The 24,632-nt window shown below is 44.4% G+C and overlaps 1 protein-coding gene across 1 annotated transcript in view; it reads left to right on the forward strand.

Moving 5' to 3' along the window:
• Positions 1 to 24,632, forward strand: part of CFTR (CF transmembrane conductance regulator) — a 1,072,657-nt gene that overhangs the window by 1,026,142 nt on the left and 21,883 nt on the right. The window contains exons 25-26 of the mRNA XM_069627944.1: positions 5,833 to 6,005; positions 19,901 to 20,006. Of these exons, the coding sequence (XP_069484045.1) occupies positions 5,833 to 6,005; positions 19,901 to 20,006 (279 nt within the window). The remainder of the gene's footprint in view (positions 1 to 5,832; positions 6,006 to 19,900; positions 20,007 to 24,632) is intronic.

The following is a 24,632-nucleotide window of genomic DNA, read 5'->3' on the forward strand; positions in this document are numbered from 1 at the left end:
GCTCTGTCTGCAAGGGTAGACCCTCTTCAAATAAAGGGACCTTATTTATTCTTCGTCACCTCAAGCCCTTTCCTGAACTGCCACCCCCCCTCAAGAGGTACCATTTTAGCTCTTGAAACACAACAGCGCATTGTAAACGCACTTCGATGAACATCTAGACCCAGAGTTGCTCGTTGAAGAGTACAACAAAAAAAAATACGAACCACTCTTAACAACATAGCCCCTCTAAAACTCAGACCTAGCAAACCTAAAGCCCACCTCAATAAATGGTTCACCCCTGAAATGAAAGATCTCCGTCAACTTAAAAGAAGTTGCGAATCCACTTGGAGACTTACCCCATCAGAAGTCCATAAAAATAAACTCATAGAAATCTCCTCACAATACAAGAAGGAAATTATCCTGGCCAAACACATCTCATATAATAAGCGCATCTCCACAGCCAACTCAAGTATGAGGGAGCTGTTTCCATCCTAAAGGAATTGAAGTCGCCTACACCCACTCCAGATATATGTACAAAAGACAAAGCCTGGTGCACAGAGATGCAACAAGCACTGGCTAACAAAATTACCATGCTCCAAAAGAAAATAGCGGCCAAGAAAGCAGCACTTAATCAACCGCCAATATCTAACGCCAACCTACCTTCCATGGAGCATAAACCAACTACCCAATTCAGATTTGCAATAACGTCTATCCGCGAGGTGGAGAAAGTCATCCTCTCTCTTAAGCCTTCCAACTGCCAAGGCGACTTATGCCTTGCACAATTTATGAAAGATGCCGCTAAAGAACTCTCCCCCTTCATAGCTAAACTCGTAAATTATTCATTCACCGCAGGCACTGTGCTGTCGAACCTGAAACAATCTTGGGTACTGCCGTTGCTAAAAAAAACAATCCCTAGACCCCCTTATCCATACTAACTACCGCCCCATTACGACAGTCCCCTTCCTGTTAATAATCCTGGACAAGATTGCATATACCCAAATAGAAAAATTCCTAGAACATAAACTACTAGGAGTAAGACAGTCTGGCTTCCGTCCTGAACATGGGACCGAGACCGCTCTCATCGACTTGAAAGCTCAAATTGATGAGCTAAGAGACAAAGGTCAAACAGCCCTCCTCTTACTCTTGGATCTCTCGGCCGCATTCGACCTCGTAGATCACAAAGTCCTCTGTAACCACCTAAACTCTGCTGCATACTTCTCTAAAGAAGCCATAATATGGGTGGAATCCTTCCTTAGCGAAAGGACCATGAGGGTGTTCTCCCCATCAGATGCGGAAGACCCGATCCCCATTCTGTGTGGCAATCCTCAGGGCTCCTGTGTATCTCCGACATTATACAACATATTTACTAAGCCCCTTTTTGATGATCTGGACCTTCTTGGTATCACCTACACTAACTATGCAGATGATACAGAGATCCTCCTCCCACTTTCAGGGGATTACAATAAGGATTTGGCCTTGGTAAATAGGGTGTATCTCATCATCCAGGCATGGATGGCAACTCACGGTCTATGACTGAATGATGACAAAACAGAGCTAATCATTCTGGGCACACATTCTAATCTCAAAAAACTAAGGCAGGATTACTCTGCCTTTGAGATCAACGGGAATACTATTAAGGTAGCCAAGGAAGTGAAGATTCTAGGTTTCCATCTAGATGCCACCCTCTCCTTTAACAAACAGGTAAAGTCACTGGCTTCAGCTACAGCTTACACATGTAAGCTTATCAGAGCAGGCAAACACTTTATCTCAGACGACAATTGCACGATTCTAGCTAGAGCTCTCATTCTATCTATACTCGATTACTGCAACGCATTATATATTGGGGCCAACAAATATATCCCAGATAGAATACAAATTTTTACAAAATAATGCCTTGAGAGCAGCTCTTGGTATCGCTAGACAATCACATATCTCTAAGATAAGGCGCAATAACAACTGGCTGTCAACCCAAGACAAAATCCTACTGAAAGTTGCCTCACTTACACACAAAGCCCTGAACAATGCGGCTCCTCCATATCTAACCGATAGACTTGTAGAAAGAAGATCCTCCAGACCCTCAAGAATCTCCAATGCCAACACACTTATCATTCCTAGATTTAAATTGACCAAGGCCGGAGGCGCCAGCTTCCCCGTCTCTGCCACACACTATCCGTGAGGAGAAATCCTACCTTAAATTCAGATCTAAATACATTAACCACTTGAAGCAATCGATCATCTAGTCAGTACCCCTTCCCCCATCACCTTGCTGATATATCTATTATATATGTACCTGTATATGTAACCTGTAAAATATCCCGTTTATAATTTACTGTATTTTGCCACGGCCTGTATATATTATTAGCATTATGTTTAACTATGTTACCTTGTAACCTAAGCCTGGCATATCCTGTACTGCTGTGCCCTCTTACCCTCGGGTCTGGTGCGCATTATAAATGAATAAAACAAACAAACAAACTTCTGTACCTTTGAGTGCAAGACTCCCCAATACGTAGGTTTGGACTGCTAAAGTTAGGGTTTGGATTCTCAAGAGTGCCTAAAGCAATAATTGTGTTAAACCCTCCCTTCTGTTACAGGTTGTGGTTGTGTTTTCCCCATCTTGCATTAGGCCAATAGGGATTGTTTATATGTTAAATAGTGATACGCTTGTGCGGTAATTATTTCTCTATTACTGTGGTTATTTATGTTTGATTATAAGGTCTATAATAAATGTATATGTATTTTTGATATACACCTAAGAGTATTCTGTGGCTCATTACTGTGTGTGCTCATTCTGGGCTTCCAATCACTCACACCCCTCCTGACACTTAGTCTCGACTGTCGCCAAGCTACCTTGATTTGTCCGGCTTGTCCAGAAGGTTCCCCTGCTCCACTAAACTAGGTTAGCCTCCTATACCTCTGCCCACCAGGTCAGCATTTAGAAATCTATCTTACCAGATGTCCAGTGCATACTTGATGCTCAGCCCCTTCAAGACTGAATTCCTACTCCTCACCAACAACACCGAACACTCAGACATACAGACCTGGCTGTCAACCATTAAATCTGAAGGCTTCAAACCCAGGCTCACCTGCACCAAGTCCCTCAGGTTCCACATCGACAAACACTGCTCCTTCAAGACACACATAGCTAAGAGAACTCAGACAGCTTGGTATCAGCTCTCCCTCCTGCAGAAATTCAAGCCCTTCCTCCCTCCGGACAGCTTTAGATCCACTGTTCAAGCACTGGTCTAGCCAACCTGGATGGGGACAATGCACTCCTCGAAGGCATCTTGTCATTCTCCCTTCTGACCCTGCACGCCTCATTAAGGGTCTACTCACATATGACCACATCACCCTGGTCCGCATCTCTGGGGTACACAGCACACCACCAGAAGCCAGGACACTTGCAGACTTGAAATCTGCTGCTGTAAAAAGGAAAGCACCAGAAAACAAGCCTTCTCTTCCTAACCCCAAGACTATGGAACCTTCTCCCTGTCCGCATGAGACTAGCCCTCTCGCTCCTACAATTCAGAAAAGAACTCAAGACCCACCTCTTCAAGGAATCTCTCCTCCTAAACACCTAGGCCAACACGTCGCTCCTCACACGACCTTCTCTATGTCCCTCTGTATCCTACACCCACTGTATATCTGTTCTGTTATTACCTCTAAAAAGTGCTCTGTTATGCATCTGTACTATTGTATACCTCTGTAAAGCGCTCCATTATGTATCTGTATTGTTGTATAGCTCTGTAAAGTGCTGTGTTGCTTCTAGAAGCTAGGTCCACTCTCAATAAATACCACTATAATAATAATAATAATTCCCCTGGTACAGACCCAGGAGTTGTGTTAAAGAAGCCAGGGGCCGGGAGTCATTACCCCTGGCCTGGTTGTGAACTGTGCAAAGTAATACCGGGAGAAGTGAGGCATCCTCTTAGTCCTGATCTGAAAGTTGTGCTGCAGACACCAGGAGAAGGGAGCCATTCTCCTGAATGTGAAATTGTATAAAGTCTTGGTGAAACCGCAAGCCAGGGGAACAGAGTCATTCCCCCTGGCATTTTTGTTGTGGGAGAACTTTCTTTTGAACGCTATCTGAGAAGAAGGAGAAGGGAGTCACTCCCCTGAAGAAAGAACTTTCTGTTAGTTTATCATTTTGTTGTAGTGTGAAGGATAGAAGTAGGTTGTGACACAGGACAGTGGAGATCGATTTGACGGCCATTCTGACAAACCTCTTCAGTATTCGTTTTGAGGCAGGGAAACCCCTCTTATAAGATAGGGCTAGTGAGGAACATTTGTATACATTAATAAAAGTCTATAACCAAAACCATGCCACCTTGTGTCAGCGACCTTCTTCAACACCCGTATAACACATCTGGGAGGAAGAGGAGAAAGGGAAGTGAGTCACAGAGGAAAGATGACCAAGAGGTTAGAGACGAGGACTTGGATGGAAGAGAAAGGATTGCTAAGGAGAGTGAATGCCATCAAAAGAGAGAAAGGAAGAGTGATTGGCTACAGTGAGGCATAGGGCCAGGCACCCCCATGAAGAAGGATGAAGAGACTAGAGAAATTCCAGAGGACCAAGTCCCTCCCTGGGAGACTGTAGAGGTGGATGGACGAATGAAACAGCGCTGCCACATCGGAGAACAGGGAGACAGCATAGGGTTAGCGAAAGGCAAGAGAGAATATTGAAAGGAAAAGTGAGTGGAAGGAAAGAATAGGGCCTCACTACTTTGCCAAACTCCACCATGGAGCATCTGATTTGTCTGCAAGTGCAGAACGCACGGCCAGCCTGGCCGGAAAGTCCTGTCGCTCTGCCAAGAGAGAACACTAAGGAAAAGACCTAGGAGTCCACAGTCAGCGAAACACCTGTCTGCCTGGGAGCACTGGATCAGGAGCCCGGTAAGTCTGCATCTTAGGAAGAGGGTCTGAGAACAAGAGGAGTATCCCTTTACTGCTGACCAACAAAGGAAATAAAGCACTGTCCTTGAAGGGGAAGACTTTGTTTGAACTTTAGTTATGATACATAGCTTTGAACTTTTGATTCGCACTTGTCACCAGACTTTGGAATGTATTTAACTTTGGAACACCAAGCACCTGGTTTGTGAACCTCTTTGGAGTAAAAGGTGAGTCCTAGATACTTTCAACCCTTTATTGCTAACCCCACTGGTCCTCCCCTCACATTAGTCCCTAAAATACACTGCTACTAGCCAGACACTTTATTTTGTTGAGTTGTGCATCCTGACACCTTAAACTATCTTTTTGAGTATTTATTTAATAAAACCAGTGAAATCCATCTGGTGTCATGCTTTAAATCTGGGCCATGGGGACAGACAAGGTAGAAACCTGTCACAGCCACTTACCCATGCATGCAATCTACTCATCTACGTTCACACATGTTCACTAGGAAACTTCATAATGCTGCTGTAACTTAATTTTTAGAACACTGTGGCCAGATTTGATAGTGATAAATTGAAATTTGAGGACCTCTGCAGCTATACTGGAGAGAGAGTGCAATCGACCGATAAGGAAAACTGCATCAGCCACCAGGCAACCTCGTTTATGATGTGGAATTATCTAGAATACTAATATAGGGGCCTTCCCCTTCCTGATTCAAAAGCGGTATACCTGCCCCTGATAATAGATTGCCTTGAAAATTACCTGTATGGTCAAAACACGTGTCAGCAAATCCTAATAAACACCCAAATATGTTCCATGACTAAGATTCCATAAGTCTTTTTTGAGAGAACTGTCTCTTGACATCAATACAGTGACTAGCGCGAATGTGACATGCCTATAAACCACTATTCATACCTCTGCAGCTACAACTACAGACTTGTGACCATTTAATCTTTTTTCCAGGTCGGGCTGAAGAATGTCATAGAGCAGTTCCCTGGTCAGCTGGATTTTGTTCTTCTCGATGGGGGTTATGTCCTAAGCCATGGTCACAAACAACTGATGTGCCTCGCCAGATCGGTTCTGGGTAAAGCAAAAATTCTGCTCCTTGATGAACCCAGTGCTCACCTAGACCCAATGTAAGTCTTACCTGCTTTGTTTTCAACGGTTCCTGATCATATCAATTACTTTTTATTAAATCATATTGCCAGAGGATGTTCAATTCCCACCATATGCATACTGACTAACGGTTAGAAAAGTTGTGTTTTATGCTGATTAACAGTTAATTTATGTTGAAAGTATAGCTTTACCTACAAAAACAGGGTATCGCCATGGTGTCATGTTTTTCTAGCGCCGATAAATCATAGAGTGGGAAATGATGAGGAACTGTAGCCTGGGGAATATAATTAAAGCAACGAAACAGGCAAATGCGTTACTGTGTATTCTGATGTAGGAATCCTGTTAGTCACATGGGAAGGCAACATGTAGTGCTTAGACAAGTATCTGAACTCAACAAACAATGAATAATTAAATGAATTCCAGTGAGAGCTGTATATTTCCTCAGGGAAGGTGATGGGCCTGACAGCATTAGTTTTTTTTTTATAGCATTCATACTTAACCAGTTTTTGTCAATGCATGATTTAATGGTTGCAATGACTGACGAGAATGTAAACATATCCCTTTCGCTATCATGTGAAAGTGTCACATAGAGAATATGTTAGTTACCTGTAACATCTGTTCCCCAGCATTGGTATCTTTCATAGATTCACATGCTGTATGAATATTCACGTGGTTAGGCTGGGAATCCTCGGTAACATAGAGCAGTTTATTTTATAAAAATATAACTGCTGTCCCTTTAGTGCTCTAACACAGTAACTTTAGGGTCATATTGTCCACAGCCAACGGAAAGGGCTCCATTACCACCACCCCTGGAGGCCATCTTCAGATTTGGAAGAGCACACGTAAAGTGGCAATATGAACCACAAAGAGCCATAACCGGGGTGGCCAAGAGGGTTGCATGTGAATCTGAGACATGCCAATGCTGGAGAACAGGAGTTACAGGTAAGGAACTTACTCCTTCTCCAGCACGGGATCTTTCATAGATTAATTGCTGTATGAATAGATTACAAAGCAGTCTACAAGACAAAGTGCCTGGTGAAATGATCACCAGACCTGAGGACGCCAATTGGTGTAGTAAACTCTACTCAATATTGTAAATATTCATGATAGTGTACAAAAATTAAGTAGACACATAATATTGTGGGTGAAGGCTTCTCTTTAAATTTTCATTTTTCATTAGTGCTGTGCAGAAGCCCTTTGCCAATGCATTTCGGACGGTGTTTCCTTCTTCAGGGTGGGCTCTGGGGTTAAAAGATGGTGGCGGTCGTTACAATCCCTGGACATCGACACAAAAGCTGTTGAGTTGGCTATAGGCCGGGGGTTTGTGAAGTCATATCTGCCCAGTCCACGTGTCTATAATGGATGGCAATGCTTAGGGCACCAGGAACCTGTAGGGTTGTGGCGATGGTACTGTATTCACAGGGAAAGGTTGTAGTGCTACCTGGTGTGCTATACAGCACATATTATGCAAGCCGAGGGAAGCGCTGTAGTAAGCAGATCAAGATCTGTTGTCCTTCATGTAGATAATACGAGTGTGCTGTACCATATAACCATAACAGGCGGAGGCAAGCTCCTTGAAGAAACACTTACCGCAGGTAGTATTTTAAAGCATGCATCACATCCAGAGAGTGCAGCCAGCGTTCCGCAGGGGAGGACAGTGAACTGAAGAAAATCGATAGCATCAACTGCTCATTGATGTGAAACGCTGAAGGAACTTTGAGCACAAAGGAAGGATTAGTGTGCAGCACCACCTTGGATTTGTGGAAAACCAAGTAGGGCGACTTGCCAGAAAAAGCCTAAATCTCGCCTACACATCTTGCCGACATGATGGCGACCAGCAACACAGTCTTCCAGGACAGAAACCTGAGCGAAGATTTATCTAAAGACTCAAAAAGAGGTCTCATGAATCATGCAAGGACGACATTCAACTCCTAGGCCAGGGCCATCGTTTGACTGGAGGGAAAGAGCAGAACAGACCCTTGAAGAACTCCTTGATCAAACGATGAGACCATAGAGAAGACCTGCAGGAGGAGCAAGTATAGCATTAGGTAGCTGCCAGGTGTACTATGATGGATGAATGTGCCAGGCCCATCGTGGCCAAGGATTGCAAATATGGTAGAACATCTTTAGGCAGCATGTTGAAAGGGTCAAGGCCCTGCATTTTGCACCAGCATGAAAACCGCTTCCAAGTACTTTTGTAATAGGCCAGCGTGGAAGCAATGGGTGCTCTAGCCAGAATGTCCTTGCAGTCATGTGGCAGCAGTATATCGGGAACTCTAGGAGAGTAGGAGCCAGGCTAGAAAGGCCGGGTCATGGTTTAACACTACACCTTTGCTCCTGGAGCGGTCGCACAGAGGAGGCATCTTTACTGGCCGAGCCGAGGACAGGGCCAGGTGGTCGAAGTACCAGTAACTGTCTCAGCCAAGCAGGGGCAACTAAAATCAGTTTGCACTAATATTGCTTGAAGACATTTAACACCTGAGCCACCGGGGGATTGGGGAAAAAGCATACAGGGAGTGTGAAGGCATCTTCCAGGCTCTCTGGATGATGGAACATGCTTGCAAAAGCCACGCACCTCTTGTTGGTATTAGTGGTGAAACAATTGACTTCTGGGGTGCCCCATCGACTCAAGATCCGGCGAAGTTGAGATTCCTGGAGTTCCCACTGGTGACAGGAATGCAGCCCGGCTGAGGGAATCCGCCATTGTGTTCTAAACACCTAGCAGGTGGAAAGGAATCAAGAAGATGTTGTGTTCCAGCATACAGTGGCACAATGCCTGGGCTTCCATTGACAGCGCAAGAGACCTCATGCCCCCTTGCTTGCGTATATAAAACACTGTGGTGGTGTTGTCCATGAAGACCCAGACCACCTGACTATTGAATTAAGGAAGGAAAGATTTAAGGACCCAAAACACTGCATGCAACTCTGGAAGATTGATATGAAGAGTCTTCCTCGTGCGTCGAGAAAACCCTGGCATGTAGATTCCCTTGTGCAAGCCCCAGCCCTCTAGGAGGCATCTGTCATGACAGTGACTTGGTGTGGGGGAAGGCGAAATGAAGGAGGGTAAGGTTGGTTGTCATAAGGAAAAGGGGCATACCATGTCTCGCCTGCAGACATCCTCTCCCCAATCTCCAAGGACCCTCCACCCAGGTGATGCTCCCTCGCATCTTCACCCCCAGGGTCAGGATCCAAAAGCGATGGCCTTTCCCTGACCACCTGAGAAGAGGGTCCAAGGGGAGTAGGCGTGAGGATGCACTCAGGTTTCTCACAAAACCCAGTTACTTTGTGGTGGTAGAGTGGGAGAGGAACTTGTCTTAACAGTCTTGCGGCATTCGGACCATTTTAGTGCGGGGAGGGGGGAACGAAAAGTAGCAGGGAGCATCAAGGCACCCGCAGTACATCAAACAGGAGCTAAGAATGCGCAGGGTCGCTCCCTGGAGCAACACAACTGGTTAGTGCAAGGTGACTAAGCTGTGGCAGATAAGTGGAAGGTGGTGATCAGGGGCACGGAAGGAACCTCAACACAGAAGAGCCCTGAATCCAGGTTCGAAGCAGGGTACCGACCAGAGTGCTCATGGACTGGGAACTTCAGAAGAAGGAATCATCATAGAAGTAAGAGTAAGGACTCTTATGCGAAGAGGGTGCCTATCTAGGTCCACTTCCACAGGCAGACTGTGAATATAAGTAGAGTCCAGGGGTATCCAGTGATATTAACGAATATAAAATAACGAATATCTTTTTTATCGAATAAAAATGCAGACAAAACACAAAGCTTTTTTATTAAAAATATATATGGGGGTGGGGTGAGGCAAGGTATTAAAACGGGTGGGGAGGCGGTGGGGTGGGGTTATATTCATAGGGAAACAGAAGGTTTGGGGGGCCCAAATACATGTATGTTTTCGGTATTTTCTATTCGTTAAAAAAGTTTTTGTTATTACATTTTTCGTTAATAACACACAGATCTGAGTCCAAGGAGGTCAGCCATGGAAGGGCTGAAGGAGTGGGAGCTGAAAACTAGGCCAATGTGTCAAAGAGCTCCTTGGAATGAAGAGTCTTTAGACCTTTCCTGAAACAGGGGTGGCCTTCTTCATCTCTGACGGAAGCGGGTAAGGTGTTCCAAAAACAGGCCACAGCAGCTCTAATGCAACTGCCCCATGCTTCCTTCGCCATGAATGCTAGACAACAAGAGACCTGGAGGAGACCGATCTCAAAGGCCTCTATGAGCAGTATTTGGACCTGTATGCATGGACAAGTGAGAGGCATGTCACAATCTGGCCAGGAGCTGGCGAGGGGTTCCCAAGTAAGCTTGATTGTGATTTGGGGGGCCATCGGCATAAGACTGAAAAGAAAAGAGAAAAATGAAAGCAACTAGGAATGCCAGGCACATGCTAAACATGCCAGGGGGAGAGGATGGAGCCTTTGAGAACTTCACAATTGAACATAGTCTCCTGGGAAAGAAAACGGCTGACCGGACTAACATTGCAGTGTCCAGAAATAATTATGCAATCCACCTGGAGGCTTTAATGCAAAAGATGTTTCCAGGCGGTCAAGAAGAATGGAATGGTTGATAATTTCAAAGACAGACGATAGATCAAGCAGTATGAGGATGCAAGAGAATTATTTCCAAGTGATTCAAGAGTACGTCTTCATAAAGAGGAGGGCTGACTCAATATCTCCCAAGACTAGAACCAGATTGGTGATCATGCAACAAGTCATTGTTCTAAGTAAAATGACAGGAGACAGCAGATAGGCATCTTTTTCTTTTTCAAGGGCTTTGTTATTAAAAAAAAGTTGGAACAGCAAAGGTATGGTAGTTAGCTACAACTGCCAAATATTATAGCAGCAGGTTGAAAGTTCTTCTGTAGCTCCTGAGGAGAACACCCCCAAGTGAAATGAGCGATTCCACTGATCAGTAAAAGTGGAGGTCACAGTGAGAATGCTGTATATGGTTTCGGACAAAATTACCACACCGAAAGTTCCGACCTATACAAAAAGTCCGAAAATGCATACCACCAAAGCTACGAACACCAAAAGTTTTAACCTTTGGTGGTATGCATTTTAGGTAGGTATAGTGAGCAGGGGTTGTGGGCGACACCCCAGCAGCTGCCCGACAAAAAAAAAAAAGTAAAAAGCATGCAGGGGTGTCCCCTGCAACACCCCGCTCACTATACTGTAAGTATGGTGAGCGGAGGGTGCAGGGGACACCCCTACAGCTCACCGACAAAAAGTTACAAAAAAAAGAAAGGAAGCGAAAGGGAACCAGCGTCGCACGGACAGCGTGTCAGAAAGAAAAGTAAGTAGGGGGTGTAGGGGTGTGTTGGGGGTTCGAGTGGGGGTTTGTTGGGGGTGTGTTCTTGCATGGATGTGGTGTTTTTTTTTAATGGATGTCTGCATGGGAAATGTACGAACAATTTTGTAGAGCGTACATTTCCCATGCAGCCTTTTTGTATTATGCAGTGATTTCCGTCGCAGGAAAATCACGTGGATTCCTTTACTTGTTAGCTATGTGTTGGCAAGCAAACAGGCTGCTCTGTTCGCAAATCAACAAGTTTTAATGTGACACAAAGTATTCCAAAAAAGAAAGAATTCAGCTGGATTTGCGATCACCTGCAGTTATAATACAGGGTCACAATCACTCTTTATAGTTCATGCAGTACATGCCCTTGAATAGTGAACACAATTAATTTAAAAAAGGCGATTCGATTCTCCATTATGAAGCATGCATGCATCTTAGTGTAATTTGCACTTTGAGCCACTTTGTATATAGGAAATCCCAGCCCAACACTTAAATAATTCCTAGCTATGTGTGGGCGGTGGGGGGATTTTCTTTGTTCGCACAGCATGTTCAAAGTCGTTTCTCAAAAAAATCACGTTAAGCCATAAGAAAAAAGCAGCTACCTTGTTGATTATATCAAGAATTAAAATGTAAACCCCAGGCTAGGATTGTCTGGCAGGTAATAGGCAGGGCTTAGATAAGCCTGACTTTGCCCTATAAACCAAGTTCCAAAGGGCAGCGTTAAGCCAAACTACGGAGCTGATTGGACTCCTGACTGGTTTAGGTACGGAGAAGCAGCAGCTATTCTAACATATTTACCAGATGAGACTAAATCTGCTTTAGGGGGCCTAAAATTGGTACTTTGCCAGTTGTTTCCTAATACTAATTTTATGCTTGCTTTTATATATATATGGGGGGCTGAATTAAGACTTTTTTTTTGAAAGCCCACAGAATAATTTTGTTTAAACACCAGTTTTCTTCCCATGGTCATGAATATGCAGTATTCTATTTATTTTTTATTTATTTACATTTGTAGAGCGCACTTGCAGCCAGGAAGGCATCGAGGTGCTGTATATGCAGTACTAGCCATAATATATTTTTGTTAGGCTAGGTTCTAACTATTCTCTGGTGAGAACTCTGGGCTCTGGTGCGTGGCAAGTCTGGGCTTTTCTTTCCAAGGTCATGGATATGCAGTACTAGCCATAATATATTTTTGTTAGGCTAGGTTCTAACTATTCTCTGGTGAGAACTCTGGGCTCTGGTGCGTGGCAAGTCTGGGCTTTTCTTTCCAAGGTCATGGATATGCAGTACTGGCCATAATATATTTTTGGGCTTCAACTATTCTCTGGTGAGAACACTGGGCTGTGGTGCGTGGCAAGTCTGTGCTTTTCTTTCCATAGTCATGGAAATGCAGTACTGGCCATAATATGTTTTTGTTAGGCTAGGCTCTAGGTATTCTCTGGTGTGTGGCAAAGCCATTTGAAAACCTCTGCTCCCACTTGAGGTTACCGGGCCAGGATAAGTACACCCAGATATGCACTAGTGGAAGCGAGGAAGTAAACAGGCAAGTGAATTTCAACATCTTACCAGTATGTTTAATCCATTTTAATCATTTGGTGGAGTTTTTTTTAGACCTTTACATTTAATGGGCTTACAGTGGTTGTATATAACATCACATGTCTACAGGCTTGCCAATTCTGACAGCACTGCTGTGGGTATATCTTTACGTTTAACTGTATCATATTTTAGGTGGATATATACATTGTTGATTGGTTGTAGGCGTAAGATTCTTAGAAGTGAATAGGAGACAAGTCGAATCCTATGACGACCTACACCGCTGTTTTATTGAAGTAAAATCACCTGTGATGATTTACTACAACAGTATTACTTGGTGGGGAAGTACATATATAAAATGTGCACTTTTGACATGAGATTCGCAATGGACCTAATGAGTTTACACCTGCACTTTACTCAAATTTGAGATAGATGCCATAATTGAATTTTACACTGTGATATCTTTTACATTTTTGCACATGGTCATCTTCACTTTAACACTGAGACTCACTTATAATCCTATGAGACTGCACTTGCGCTTTACTCAATTTTGAGATAGACTCAATGATCTGTAGACGAGCAGCCAAATGCCTCTGCAGAAAGTCCTGCACCCCTATTGCATGTATGTTGGAAGCCTGAAACTGCACCATGCTTGACACCAGTAGTTGTGGCCATACTGCGATGAGTGTTCGAGAAAAGGTATCCGTTAAGAAAGTCCTACCAGATGTATGCCTGAAGAGATGACAATCTCATACAAGAGGTCCCCGAAGGAATATGAAAAACAAGTGAAAGAGAAGCTGTTGACATCACAAGAAGTGAGAGTGACGCACTAAGAAGATAATAATAAGAAGATGATGTATGGACCTTATAGAAACTGATGACGAAATAAGGAATCGAGTGAATGTTGCTATGTGGAAAAGAAGATTGCATGTGTGAATGATGCACTGCATGAAAAGGCAAGCTGTTCAATAAATGTACTGATACAGCAACGCAAGTAGACTAAGTGATCATAGAAGCTGGCTATATGAGACTGCACGCGAAGCCACAATAATATTTGATGGTACTGGACATCAGTATCACATTTTTAGTAAACTCTTACCTGCAGAGAAAGAAGGATCAAAAACTGTGTTGCAGCAAAGAATTAGCGGGGAGCATGGAAAAAGCGAGAAAGGCTACCTGGTCTTGTGTCAAGATTGAAGGCAGCCAAGAACTGGTTATCTATCCTCAAAGAACAGTGAACGCGAGAAGCTGAAATATCCCTCGTTAAGGTGCAAGGAAAGAACACCATGAGTACCAAGTTTATTCATTCAAGACAGTGAAATGCTATAAAATGGGCCGAATTGCTGTCTCCTGTCACGTGAGCCAAGGATGAAAATAGGAGATGGGCATGCAGACCAGAACTGTGATAAATGCGTACCCATACTCCCTTATATTCCCAGAGAAGAGAATCTACTGCAAGGCCAAGTTCAAAGACAGGCTGCATGGCAGGAGGCATGAACAATGAGATGTGGGGCTAATTGGGTGGGGAGGTGAAGTCAAGTTCACCCCCCTGCACCTGGGTATGAGCTTACGTGCTGCTAGTGAGCCAAATGTTCCAGACATGGCACAAGCTTGCCAACCAATTACAGAGGGTCATATAACAAAGGGCCTTATAGTTTAAGAACCAATAGTATTCTGTGTACTTAATAATTGTTGAGGATGAATTGCACTAGAAGCAGGCTTAAGTTGTCCGCCTGACAGTAGATGTCTTATCACAACCCGATTGTGTATAGAAAGTATACTTAGATGTTCCCCTTGAGCTAACCACAATCCCTCGTAGGTTTTTCTCATTTGCCACTTAGTATGACATCACTTATGATTAATTTTTAGTATAGAAGTATTTTTATGTAAAATGTATTGAGAGCTCAAGCCGATTTCCGTTGTAACTCCATGTTTTAGACAACTGATATTAAAAAAGTCAAATTGGACTTTGCCAACTTCCTGAGTCGGTCTGATTATTTGGTGTAAGAGTTATTCTGCATCCCATCCTTTGCCTGACATGTTACTGATTAAGGAACTTATGTCCAAAGTGTATTTTGCACTGCGATATTCTGCACTACAGGAGAATCAATACATGGTTTTGAATTTCAGCGGCAATCTGAGAAGTGTACAATAGCTAATCTTACATGTACATTGTGCATCTGTATATACGTTGATGATAAGAACACTATTATACATTAGAGGCTCCATATGTTGGAAAGGCGAGCCATTATAGGTGTTATACAACTTGCCAGTAGGTGACTGCTGCTCTGAATGTTTGGTTTTAATAGCACTTGTTATGTTGGGTGTGTTGCGCCTGTACTGATATGAATATTAGACAGGTGCAACTTTATATTTTATACAAGTACACAGATACGGTATGTTCCCTAATTGAATAATGATTACGTAACATGTTTGCCGGGCCGCACCGTGGGTGTGACATACAATGTCATTTTATATAATGATTTTATGAATATGAGCAATTGCGCAATAATTTCCTAAAGAATTCTGGTCTATATAGTCCATTATAGTCAATTTGTTGACACTTATTCAATATGGCTACTACTTTGAACTCATGTTTAAAGAGGATGTCACATGACAGTTTGTCAGCTGACTAGTCACAGGAGCGGCATAACCTGGCAAACAGAGTTGTTTTTAATGAAACGGGAAGCAAACATTACAAAAATTGATTTCACCTGAGGAATCTCTAGAATGAGCGGAACGCATGGAGTTTTTTACCCGACGGGTAAGTGCTTTCTGTCTTGGACTGCATGTAATGGGTTTATCCCAGAGATATGACTTTTTAAACAATGATGTTGTATTTGAAATAAATACTGCATTTTGGAATCCATTTGGTTTAGTGTGCCGGGGCATTTTTTATTTCTCATTTGTTAAATATAGGCTTATGCACTTTTGCCGTGGGGGATGGTTTTTTCAACATGAAATTGGAATTTGGCCCAATCCAGTCCAGTGGCACCAGCTGTGTAATGAGGCCTGGCGCTGTTGCAGGTGGCTTTTTGGTACATATATATGTATTTTTATGGGATTGAGGTATAGGGTGGGTGGTGGGTGTTAAGGACCGCAGTTGGGTACGTAGGTTTGGCATAGTATCACTAGTATGACACTGACACAATGGGTATAATTTGAAAAACCTTTATTGAAGTTTCGGGAGTTGGAAAAACTCCTACCTTTGCCCTATAACTAACATGGGAGTAGTCTCGACCATCAAATGATAAACAAAACAGTCCTAGTGAAGTCTGTCTAATCAAAATGGCCTATGCTAACAAAACCTGATTGTTACATACCACTCCGATTATTGGTTGGAGCGTAGTAAGAAGACCTCACAGAGGAAGGGAATGCCTGATATATACAATCCAGCCTCAGGAACCCAGCTCCCCTGAATTCAAAGATTCAGGCTTCCTCAAAAGAGGGGCCATTTTCCACGATGTACCTCTCTGCTAATAGGATGAAAACTAGCAGAGAAGTCTATCCAATAAAAGAGCGGGGAAGAAACACACCGCCAAACCAATGCTGCAAAGGAAATACAGAATGATTAGGAACGATATGGTAATTTGGAAGCAAAACCACCACAATCAGGTACACTTGGAAAACCTAGATATTGGTTGTCGTGGTGTGGAGATAATGTGTTGAACCTACAAGAAAACACGTATAAATCTGTACTAGCTATTAATGGGCCTTACTATGACTGTAATACACAACACAGACCTGAGAAGTGGAATTCCCATGGGATTTCAAGTGTAAGGAATAACAACGGCAGGTATAAAATAACAAACAGGAAAGTTAGTAAAGGGAGGAAATACCTGAGCTGCACGAGGGTCGCACTAGTCACGCGTTGGTGCATGTACCGGAAAGCGTCACTTCTATGCACTGTGGAGAAGTATTGCAGGCTGTGGAGTTAATGCAGAGTTCGGAAATCCACACCACAATGGAAGGAAGGACGTGGTTCAGGTAATGATGTACAGAGAACTATGGATGGAAGCAGAAGGTGTCTTTACCTTGTTTTCACGCGGGTGCTGGTGAGGGAGAGAGAAGCCCTCCGTGAATCCGCTGTGACTTCCGCTAAGATCCGCAGACAGATATGTACAGCCACGGGCAAAAGCAGACGTAATAATCTGCAGGAGCGCCTGCGTAGCAGGGGACCGCGTCCTGCGCAGATGGCAAAAGGAGTAAACAAACCAAATAAGGAGAAGGCAGTGGCAGTCCGGAAGCGTTCCGTAGTCGGCAACAGGGATCAATGAATGGACCGAAGGAGAAGGCAGTAGCATTCCAAAAGCGTTCTGTAGTTGGCAAAAGGGATCAATGAATGGACCGAAGGAGAAGGCAGTAGCAGTCCGGAAGCGTTCCGTAGTCAGCAACAGGGATCAATGAATGGAAGGGAAGAATGTAATCACGAGGAGCGGGATACAACCGAAGGAGTGTAACGGCACAATTAGCAGCAACTAGTTGTTTGAGTGCTTCGCTTTTATGATACAGGGGGGCGGGGCCTCCTTACGCTCTCTCCGTGCACGGGACGCCTCAGCTGACCTGGCGTCCTCTGCTGCACAGCCAGGCACCATGGCAACCGATATCTGAGCCATAGTGAAGTTCTGGAGCGCGCCGTCCCTCGTATGTATTTCCCAGAATAGGTAGGTACTGCAGGTCTGTGCCGGAAAATTTAACACTAGTGCCTGCCCTATCTCTACAAAAAATGTATAAAGGAGAAATGTATGAAAAGGAAAAATCAGTGTTCAAATTAATAAAGGTGGCTGGACTAGCTCTCCACCCTACGTTAGACCCTACGGGGTAAGGCGGTCCTTGTAGGCAGGGTGACACACTCTGGCTCGGATTCTAAGTTCAATTAACAGTTCCAAAATATGGACCGAGGCCCGCCTGTCACTCTTTCAGGCCTTCAAATAATATTTCAGCACAAAGTTCACGTAGGCCCCCCTATGTCAGGCTAAGACCTCTTCAGCACAAAGTTAAACAAAACTTGCAAAGGGGCTCCCTTCCCCAAACTTATTTCACTTCTGGCCTCCCTCAGCTGGACTCGGACCACTTTCGGTTGTCGAAGACTGTCGAATGTGCGTGGATTTCTTTACAGACCTCTGCAGGACCGCTTTGACTAAAAGTTCACAAACAATGCACCTTTCACAGAGACTTTCGAGTGGGCTACTTCCTTTCGCCAGTCCACTCCGTTACTCAGCTACGCTGATTCAACAGCTGTTCTTTACTTCAAAGTTCATTCACAGGTTTGCCTTTCCTCGTGTCTCATCCACATGCGTGCAGCCTTCACTTGCAATATAATGTTGCTGCTTCAAACTTTCTTTAACACACAACGGTCTCTCAGGTCGCTTGCCAACTCACTGCCGTGTGAGCTTCTTTCTTGGTTTTACAATTTCCAATTCACAAGTCAAGGTTATTACCACAGGCTTGGCCTTGCCTCCCCAACTCTGCCGTTAACCCGGGAGGGTCACTGGTGTCCTTGAAACACAACGCAGTCTTCACTTGCGGGATCTGGCCTCCTCCACGTGTCTTTCGTGGCCTGTCGGAGGCAACAATCTCCAGTAGGGAACTCTTGGGGTTTTCGATCCGCTGCTCTCGTCCCTTGGTCAGTCGCTCTGCCCCAGTAGGTTTGCCTTCGCCCCAGAAGTCCTGCTCGTACTCTTGTTTTTTCGCCTTGCTCACAATGTGTCTTTGGGGTCTGCCTTTTATCCGTGTGAGGTGAGCTAACTAGTATCAGGTGTATGCACTTGAAGTCAAGTGCCTGGCTTTGCCTGACGCGATTAACGGGTCATGCCCGGTATGATGTATGAGAGTTAGTCTTGTTCCTCTCAGTCACCCTCTACCCAGTGTTTGTGTAAAAGGGGCGGGGATGGGACCTCAGACAATCCTACAAAATAGGACTGGGTGGATGAACAAAAAAGGGGAGAATACTGCGTCTCACCATTGGCTGCCTACCCTTACTCCCCGAAGACCTCTCACCCAGGTAATCCTCCCGCACTGGTCCACCCACAGGAACTGAATCCAAAACTGATGGCCGTGTCCTGGCCACCTGGATGACAAGTCCCCAAGGACTAGCGGGTCAGACACCTTTTGGTTTCTCACAGGTCGGAAAGGAATGCAGGTGACACCCCTATTTAAAAAAAAGGTCTACTATAAAACCACATAGAACCCTAGGACTATATTCCGCTGTTGTTGCTAACCTTGGTGACTGTTTATTGTTAAGCTCATAGTACCTCTACAAGAGACTAAATACACATAAATGCTACATAAGATTGAGAGCATTCTTTATGTGTTTATGAATGGGTGTAAAGAGGCACATATATTGATAAATGCTTGTTATCGTGATAAAACTGTATATGCAAGTTATTAATGACATCAAATGTTAATCATTTACACAAGGGTAATGGGAATTGATTAGTAAATGTGCAGGAGCTAGGTCCAAGACAGTTTTTCTATGCAATAGTAAACTTGCCAGTGGCTCATGGCTAGTGGCTTCTCTTGCACTATGCGCAGTGATCCAACTTTCTCTAGAGCCTTGCATGGGGTACAACACTGGTCTCTGCTGCAAAACCTGGCACAGTAGCAGGTGGGAGCTAGGCTCTGGCATGGAAGTCTGATGAAACACATTACAATATATCCGCTTTGTTGCTTTAAAAAAAGCTTTTTCATAAACTTCTACTGGTTTGTATTTTCTGTTTTGAATGTGATTTGCTGCTGTAAATCAATTGGGGATGAACAGCTATTCAGACATGGGCTTGAAATTGGATATGCTCAGTAAGTGAAACAATGTGCATCCTTTTTCCTTACTAATGTAAATTAAAGAACATTTTATGAGGTGGTTGGTTGATGTTGTGAAACTTGGCCTTTTGGGCATGACAGTAATCAGAACATCAAAATGTTGGAACTTTACTGAATTACTTCTTGACCAGGTGCAGTGGCAAGTATTTGTTCAAATCTGCAGCTATCTCGGACATTTCTTTGCACTTGTTTATTTATTCTGTATACATCTGGCACCAACAATGTCAATGATTTCATTTTAATTGTGAAACAATGTTTGCCTTTCAGAACCTTTCAAATTATTCGAAAAACGTTAAAGCACGCATTTGCAAATTGCACAGTAATACTGTGCGAGCACAGGTTGGAAGCCATGATGGAGTGTCAGTACTTCCTGGTGAGTATGTGCTGCCATCTGTCCTTTACTGAGCGTTAAAAAAAAAAATGAAAGACATGTTTTAGTCGATGCTCAAAAACTATCGGCTACCCAAACCAAATGCAAATGAGCACCATTAAGCCTTTCGCCCACTAAGACTTACTGTGGTATGGTTATGTGGATGCGTAGCTACTTGTGTGCCTGCAATCGCAGCACATTGTGGGTTAATATAAAAACACACAAAGAGGGTGGTCTCATGAAAGTAAGGTTTGTTTGGTTATAACAAAAGTCTTCAATCTGCGCCTCTGCAGATACTTTGGCTTCCATAATCCCTCTCTGATGGCTATGCTGACGAGAGCTGTTGACATTTGTAGTCCAAAGGATCCAGAGAGCCAAGTGTTGCAGACCCTTGTGGAGCAGCAACCGGTTAGACATGGCGTAGCGCATCAGAGATCCTTTGGAAAGGATGGAGGCTCGCAACAGAGTACATAAGGCAAATTATTTTCTCACTGTTTATTCTGTTGCCGTGGTCTGCAATCGGTGGCAGATGTTTTAAATACAACTCCCACCATCCCTCACCAGTGACAATGTTGGCTAGGACTGATGGGAGTTGCAGTCCAAAATATCTTGAGATCTAAAGATTGCAGATCCCTATTTTATAGCCACTTATAGCAAACAAATTTGAAGATTCAGTTCACACTTTTACACAACTGAAAATACCCCCTGGAAAGCATTTACTTAGCTGGTCTGTCAGAAAGCTGGTCAGAAAGGGACCATCTTTATGCAAATCAGACATAACTGAAATAGTAGTCTGGACAAACTTGATATAATCACAAGTGAACAGAGGTGGAATGGTATACCTCGTAATGTGCAGTATAGGGAGAAAAACAGAAAAAGAGTATATTAAACATGCCAACCTGCTCAATCGTCTCTGTGATAACTAGGGCATCTCCGATCAGGCCCTGGCCTGGCCGACCTCTTTCCTCTCCGATCGACCCTCCCATGTCCAACTTGGGCCCTTCCTTTCCTCTTCTCTCTCTCCACCTGCGGTGTTCCCTATGGGTCTAACCTCTCTACCTGGCTGTTCAACCAATACCTGGCACCTCTTTCCCACCCCATTGCGCTCTCTGCTCCAACTTTCTCGCCTCTGCCGCCTCTTCTCCTTCTCTCATCTCTGACTATCTGTCTGCTATCCAGGAGTGGTGTGCTACCAACGATCTCTGTCTTAATACCAGTAAGACAGAGATTCTCCTCATCAGCACACCTGCACCCTCCTTTCCTAGAACTCTCTGGCCGGCCTCCCTTGACCCTCTTCCTGCTCCGACCTGTGAGGCTAAGAAACTCTGGGTCATCTTTGACTCCACACTCTCCTTCTCCCCTCACATTTCTAAGAAGTTACACTACCAGCTGCACCTTCTCACAGGTATTCTTCCTTTCCTCTCCTTCCCCCAGAAGCTCACTGTCTCCAGAGCTCTGGTTCTCTCTAGGCTGGACTACTGTAAAAGCCTCTTTCTAAATCTGCCTGCCTCTACTCTCCGCCCTGTGCAACTCATCTAAAACAGGACTGCAAGACTTGTCCTTGGCCTAAAGCCCAGGGATCGTATCTCTCCAGGACTGAAATCTCTGCAATGGCTCCCAGTGACTGCAAGGATTAAGTTCAAAATCCTCTGCATTGTTCACAGGGCCTTCTGGGGCCTGGGGCCTCAATAACTTCAACTCTCTCTTCCTAAATATCTTCCCTCTCAAGCTCTTCGCTCATCCACCTCCAACTCCCCCAGGGTCCAAACAGCGAGTTGCTGTAGATCTCTTTCTTCTACTGAGGCCTCCCCCTGGAACAGCCTCCCTGCCTCTCTGAAACTTGAGGAGAACCATCTCTGGCTCCGGAAGCACCTCAAGACCTTCCTCTTTGCTTCTGCTTTCTCTCCTCCACTCCCCTGCTGATCTCCTGACTGAATCTGAAACTGCACTGGTTAACTGGTTACCCTCTGATCTCATTAATACTCAACTATCTGGGAATTTGGTCAGGTAATTAGGCAGGACCCCTCTAGGTTTATCCAACACAAAAAGACTACTATGTAGTTTTGACATTCGCATTTCATCAATTGTTGTGATCTAATAACTTTCATTTAGCAGCCTTTTGATTTTATCCGGATCTTGGGTCAGATCTTCCACTATGCATGGACTACTTGCCAAAATGCCATCCACATTTTTGTCTGGCTCCGCGGTTAGATTGTCTCTCCTCTTTCTCATGGATATTCATGTACAGAGAGTTATCCTTAGGTATCTTTATTAACTTATACAGTTGTAGCTGTCTCCACTCCATACTTGCCATGCGTGAGTTATGAGCCCTCTCATAACGGAGCGAGACCATTGTCAGGGACAAATGCATCCCCAGAACCTTTTCCCAAAGCCTTCCCTCTAAACAATCCCAGTCAAGACCCCTGGGATTCTACATCCATTCCATAGGTCGAAGTCAGAATTAGCGAGAATCTTCAGCGACTACTCTGAATGTTCTTCATCTGGGTGACCAGTTGATCACTACTGGCACACTAAATTTGGACTCCATGGACCACCTAAACAAGGATCCCTTCTTCTTAACTGTTGCCAAGCCTCAATATGCTTTTCTTGCGAGGATTGGTCACCATTTTGTTCTTGGGTGCGTACTCGCTCTTTGCCTCCAGCAGTTGTTGTAAACCTTGTGGAGCAAAATCCAATAACAAAAAAAGTCATCAGCGTCATCGGCGTATGCCACCCAACTGATCTTACACAGGTTGATTCTGGGGCTAGCAAATGCATACTTGCTCAATGCCTCACCCATGTCCGCCATGTATAGGTTAAAGAGGCAGGGAGCAAGCATGCAACCCTGCCTCAGTACCCTCTCTATACGTATTGGTGTGGGAGATGGCCCATTGTGTCCAGTCTAATCTGAATAGAGATATTCTCGTGCAAGTGGATCAAGATCGCTAGTAGACCCAACGGGATGCCCCATGCTTTTAGTTCATACCATAGTTGAGTTCTATTCACGGTATCAAACGCTTTGCCGAGATCTATCAGGGTGACATATAGGGGGAATTACTAGCCTGCCATGCGTGGTCTCTCAGCATGTTCACCATCAGCCCATTTAAAGTTTATGGCAACCCCAATTTGGGCCCTGTCCAAGATAACGCTACTCTCCGCCAAGGATTATTTACCACAGACAATACAGGTTTCTCCTCTCTCTAACACTTCTTCACATGGGTAGTGTACATTGTACATTGTGCTCTACAAATGTCCAAAATAAATATGCAAACAAAATAGGCCAGGGTCAAGGCACCACACTGGGGTGGTGTCCTTTCTAGCAAATACTACTCAGACAGGAATTATGGTCAATTCCTATGCATGCAAGATATGATATTTCATGATTTATATTGATAACTGAACTTTTTATCACTGTATATAACTGGGCTTTCTTATGGCGTAGTCTGTAAGGTGGGCGTACACTAAAGGCTATGCCGATATCTGAAACTGTAAGATTTCTGGAAAAATCTCTTTGAATGGGGGAAATGTGGGGGGTGTGGGGACATCAACCCGAAAAAAGATGCACTAGGTTGATCATGATTTCTTGCTCGATCGGTGCAATTGAGGGTCCAACCTTCCATCCCTATGACAGTTCTTCAGTCTCCACTGCAAATGCCCCATACGCACTGATCACCAAATTGACGACTTAACTCTCCAGAGCAATAGGGGTCACATGGAATTCCTTAGGCCAGTGTTCTGCAACCTTTTGCTCACCAGATGTTTTGGACTACAATTCCTTTAAATCCTTTCCAGCATTGTCAATGGGGAAGCACGTTGAGACTTGTAGTCCAAAATATTTGCAGAGCCACAGGTTGCAGACCCTTGATCTAAGCACACCCTTGACACAAAAATGGAATGGTAAGGCCTGAAAAAAAGTAGTCAGGGGGTATATGACATACAGCATAACACAGGAATATGAAACTGATAAAAAGCACCTTCTGTAGTCTTCTTAATTTATTTATTTTATTTATTCAGATTTGTTGAGCGCACGGCAGCCCGGGGGCATTGTGGCGCTTGTTACAGACAATGGGCCTCATCACGACTTGGGCTTTACCGACGGCGGTATTACCGCCGGCGGTAATAGCCCTACCGCCGAACTCCCCGGTGCTAATAGCGCCGGATCACGAGTTTGGCGGTAAAGTAATTCCCCATTCCCCATTGAGCCCATTCGGGAATGCCCCATTTCCCATTGGGCTCAATGGGGAATTTTCGCGCTCTTACCGCCGGCGGATTTCCCACCGGCGGTAATAGCGCGAATTTTCAGCGGATTTCCCCCCAGCTCAGAGCTGGGGCGAAATCCGCCAAAGCCCTGATTCGGCGGACCCTTAAATCCGGCAGTAATAGCGCGACCGCCGGATTTAAGGGTTACCGCCAAAGTCGTGATGAGGCCCAATGTCTTGGTTACATAGGATACAGTAATTACATACAATAATGAATTTACAGTAGACATATATACATTGGCAACGCAGCATATTTACATGGATTCCTGAGAATTTCCTGATTATTTTGCAAGGACAGAGGTTTTTAGTTTCCTGTGGAAAATATGGAGTGAGTATTCTGCTCTGATGTCTGCAGGGAGAGCGTTCCAGG

Source organism: Ambystoma mexicanum, chromosome 12 (assembly GCF_040938575.1).
Source record: "Ambystoma mexicanum isolate Mex_15411 chromosome 12, UKY_AmexF1_1, whole genome shotgun sequence".
In the NCBI taxonomy this organism is placed as follows: Eukaryota; Metazoa; Chordata; class Amphibia; order Caudata; family Ambystomatidae; genus Ambystoma; species Ambystoma mexicanum.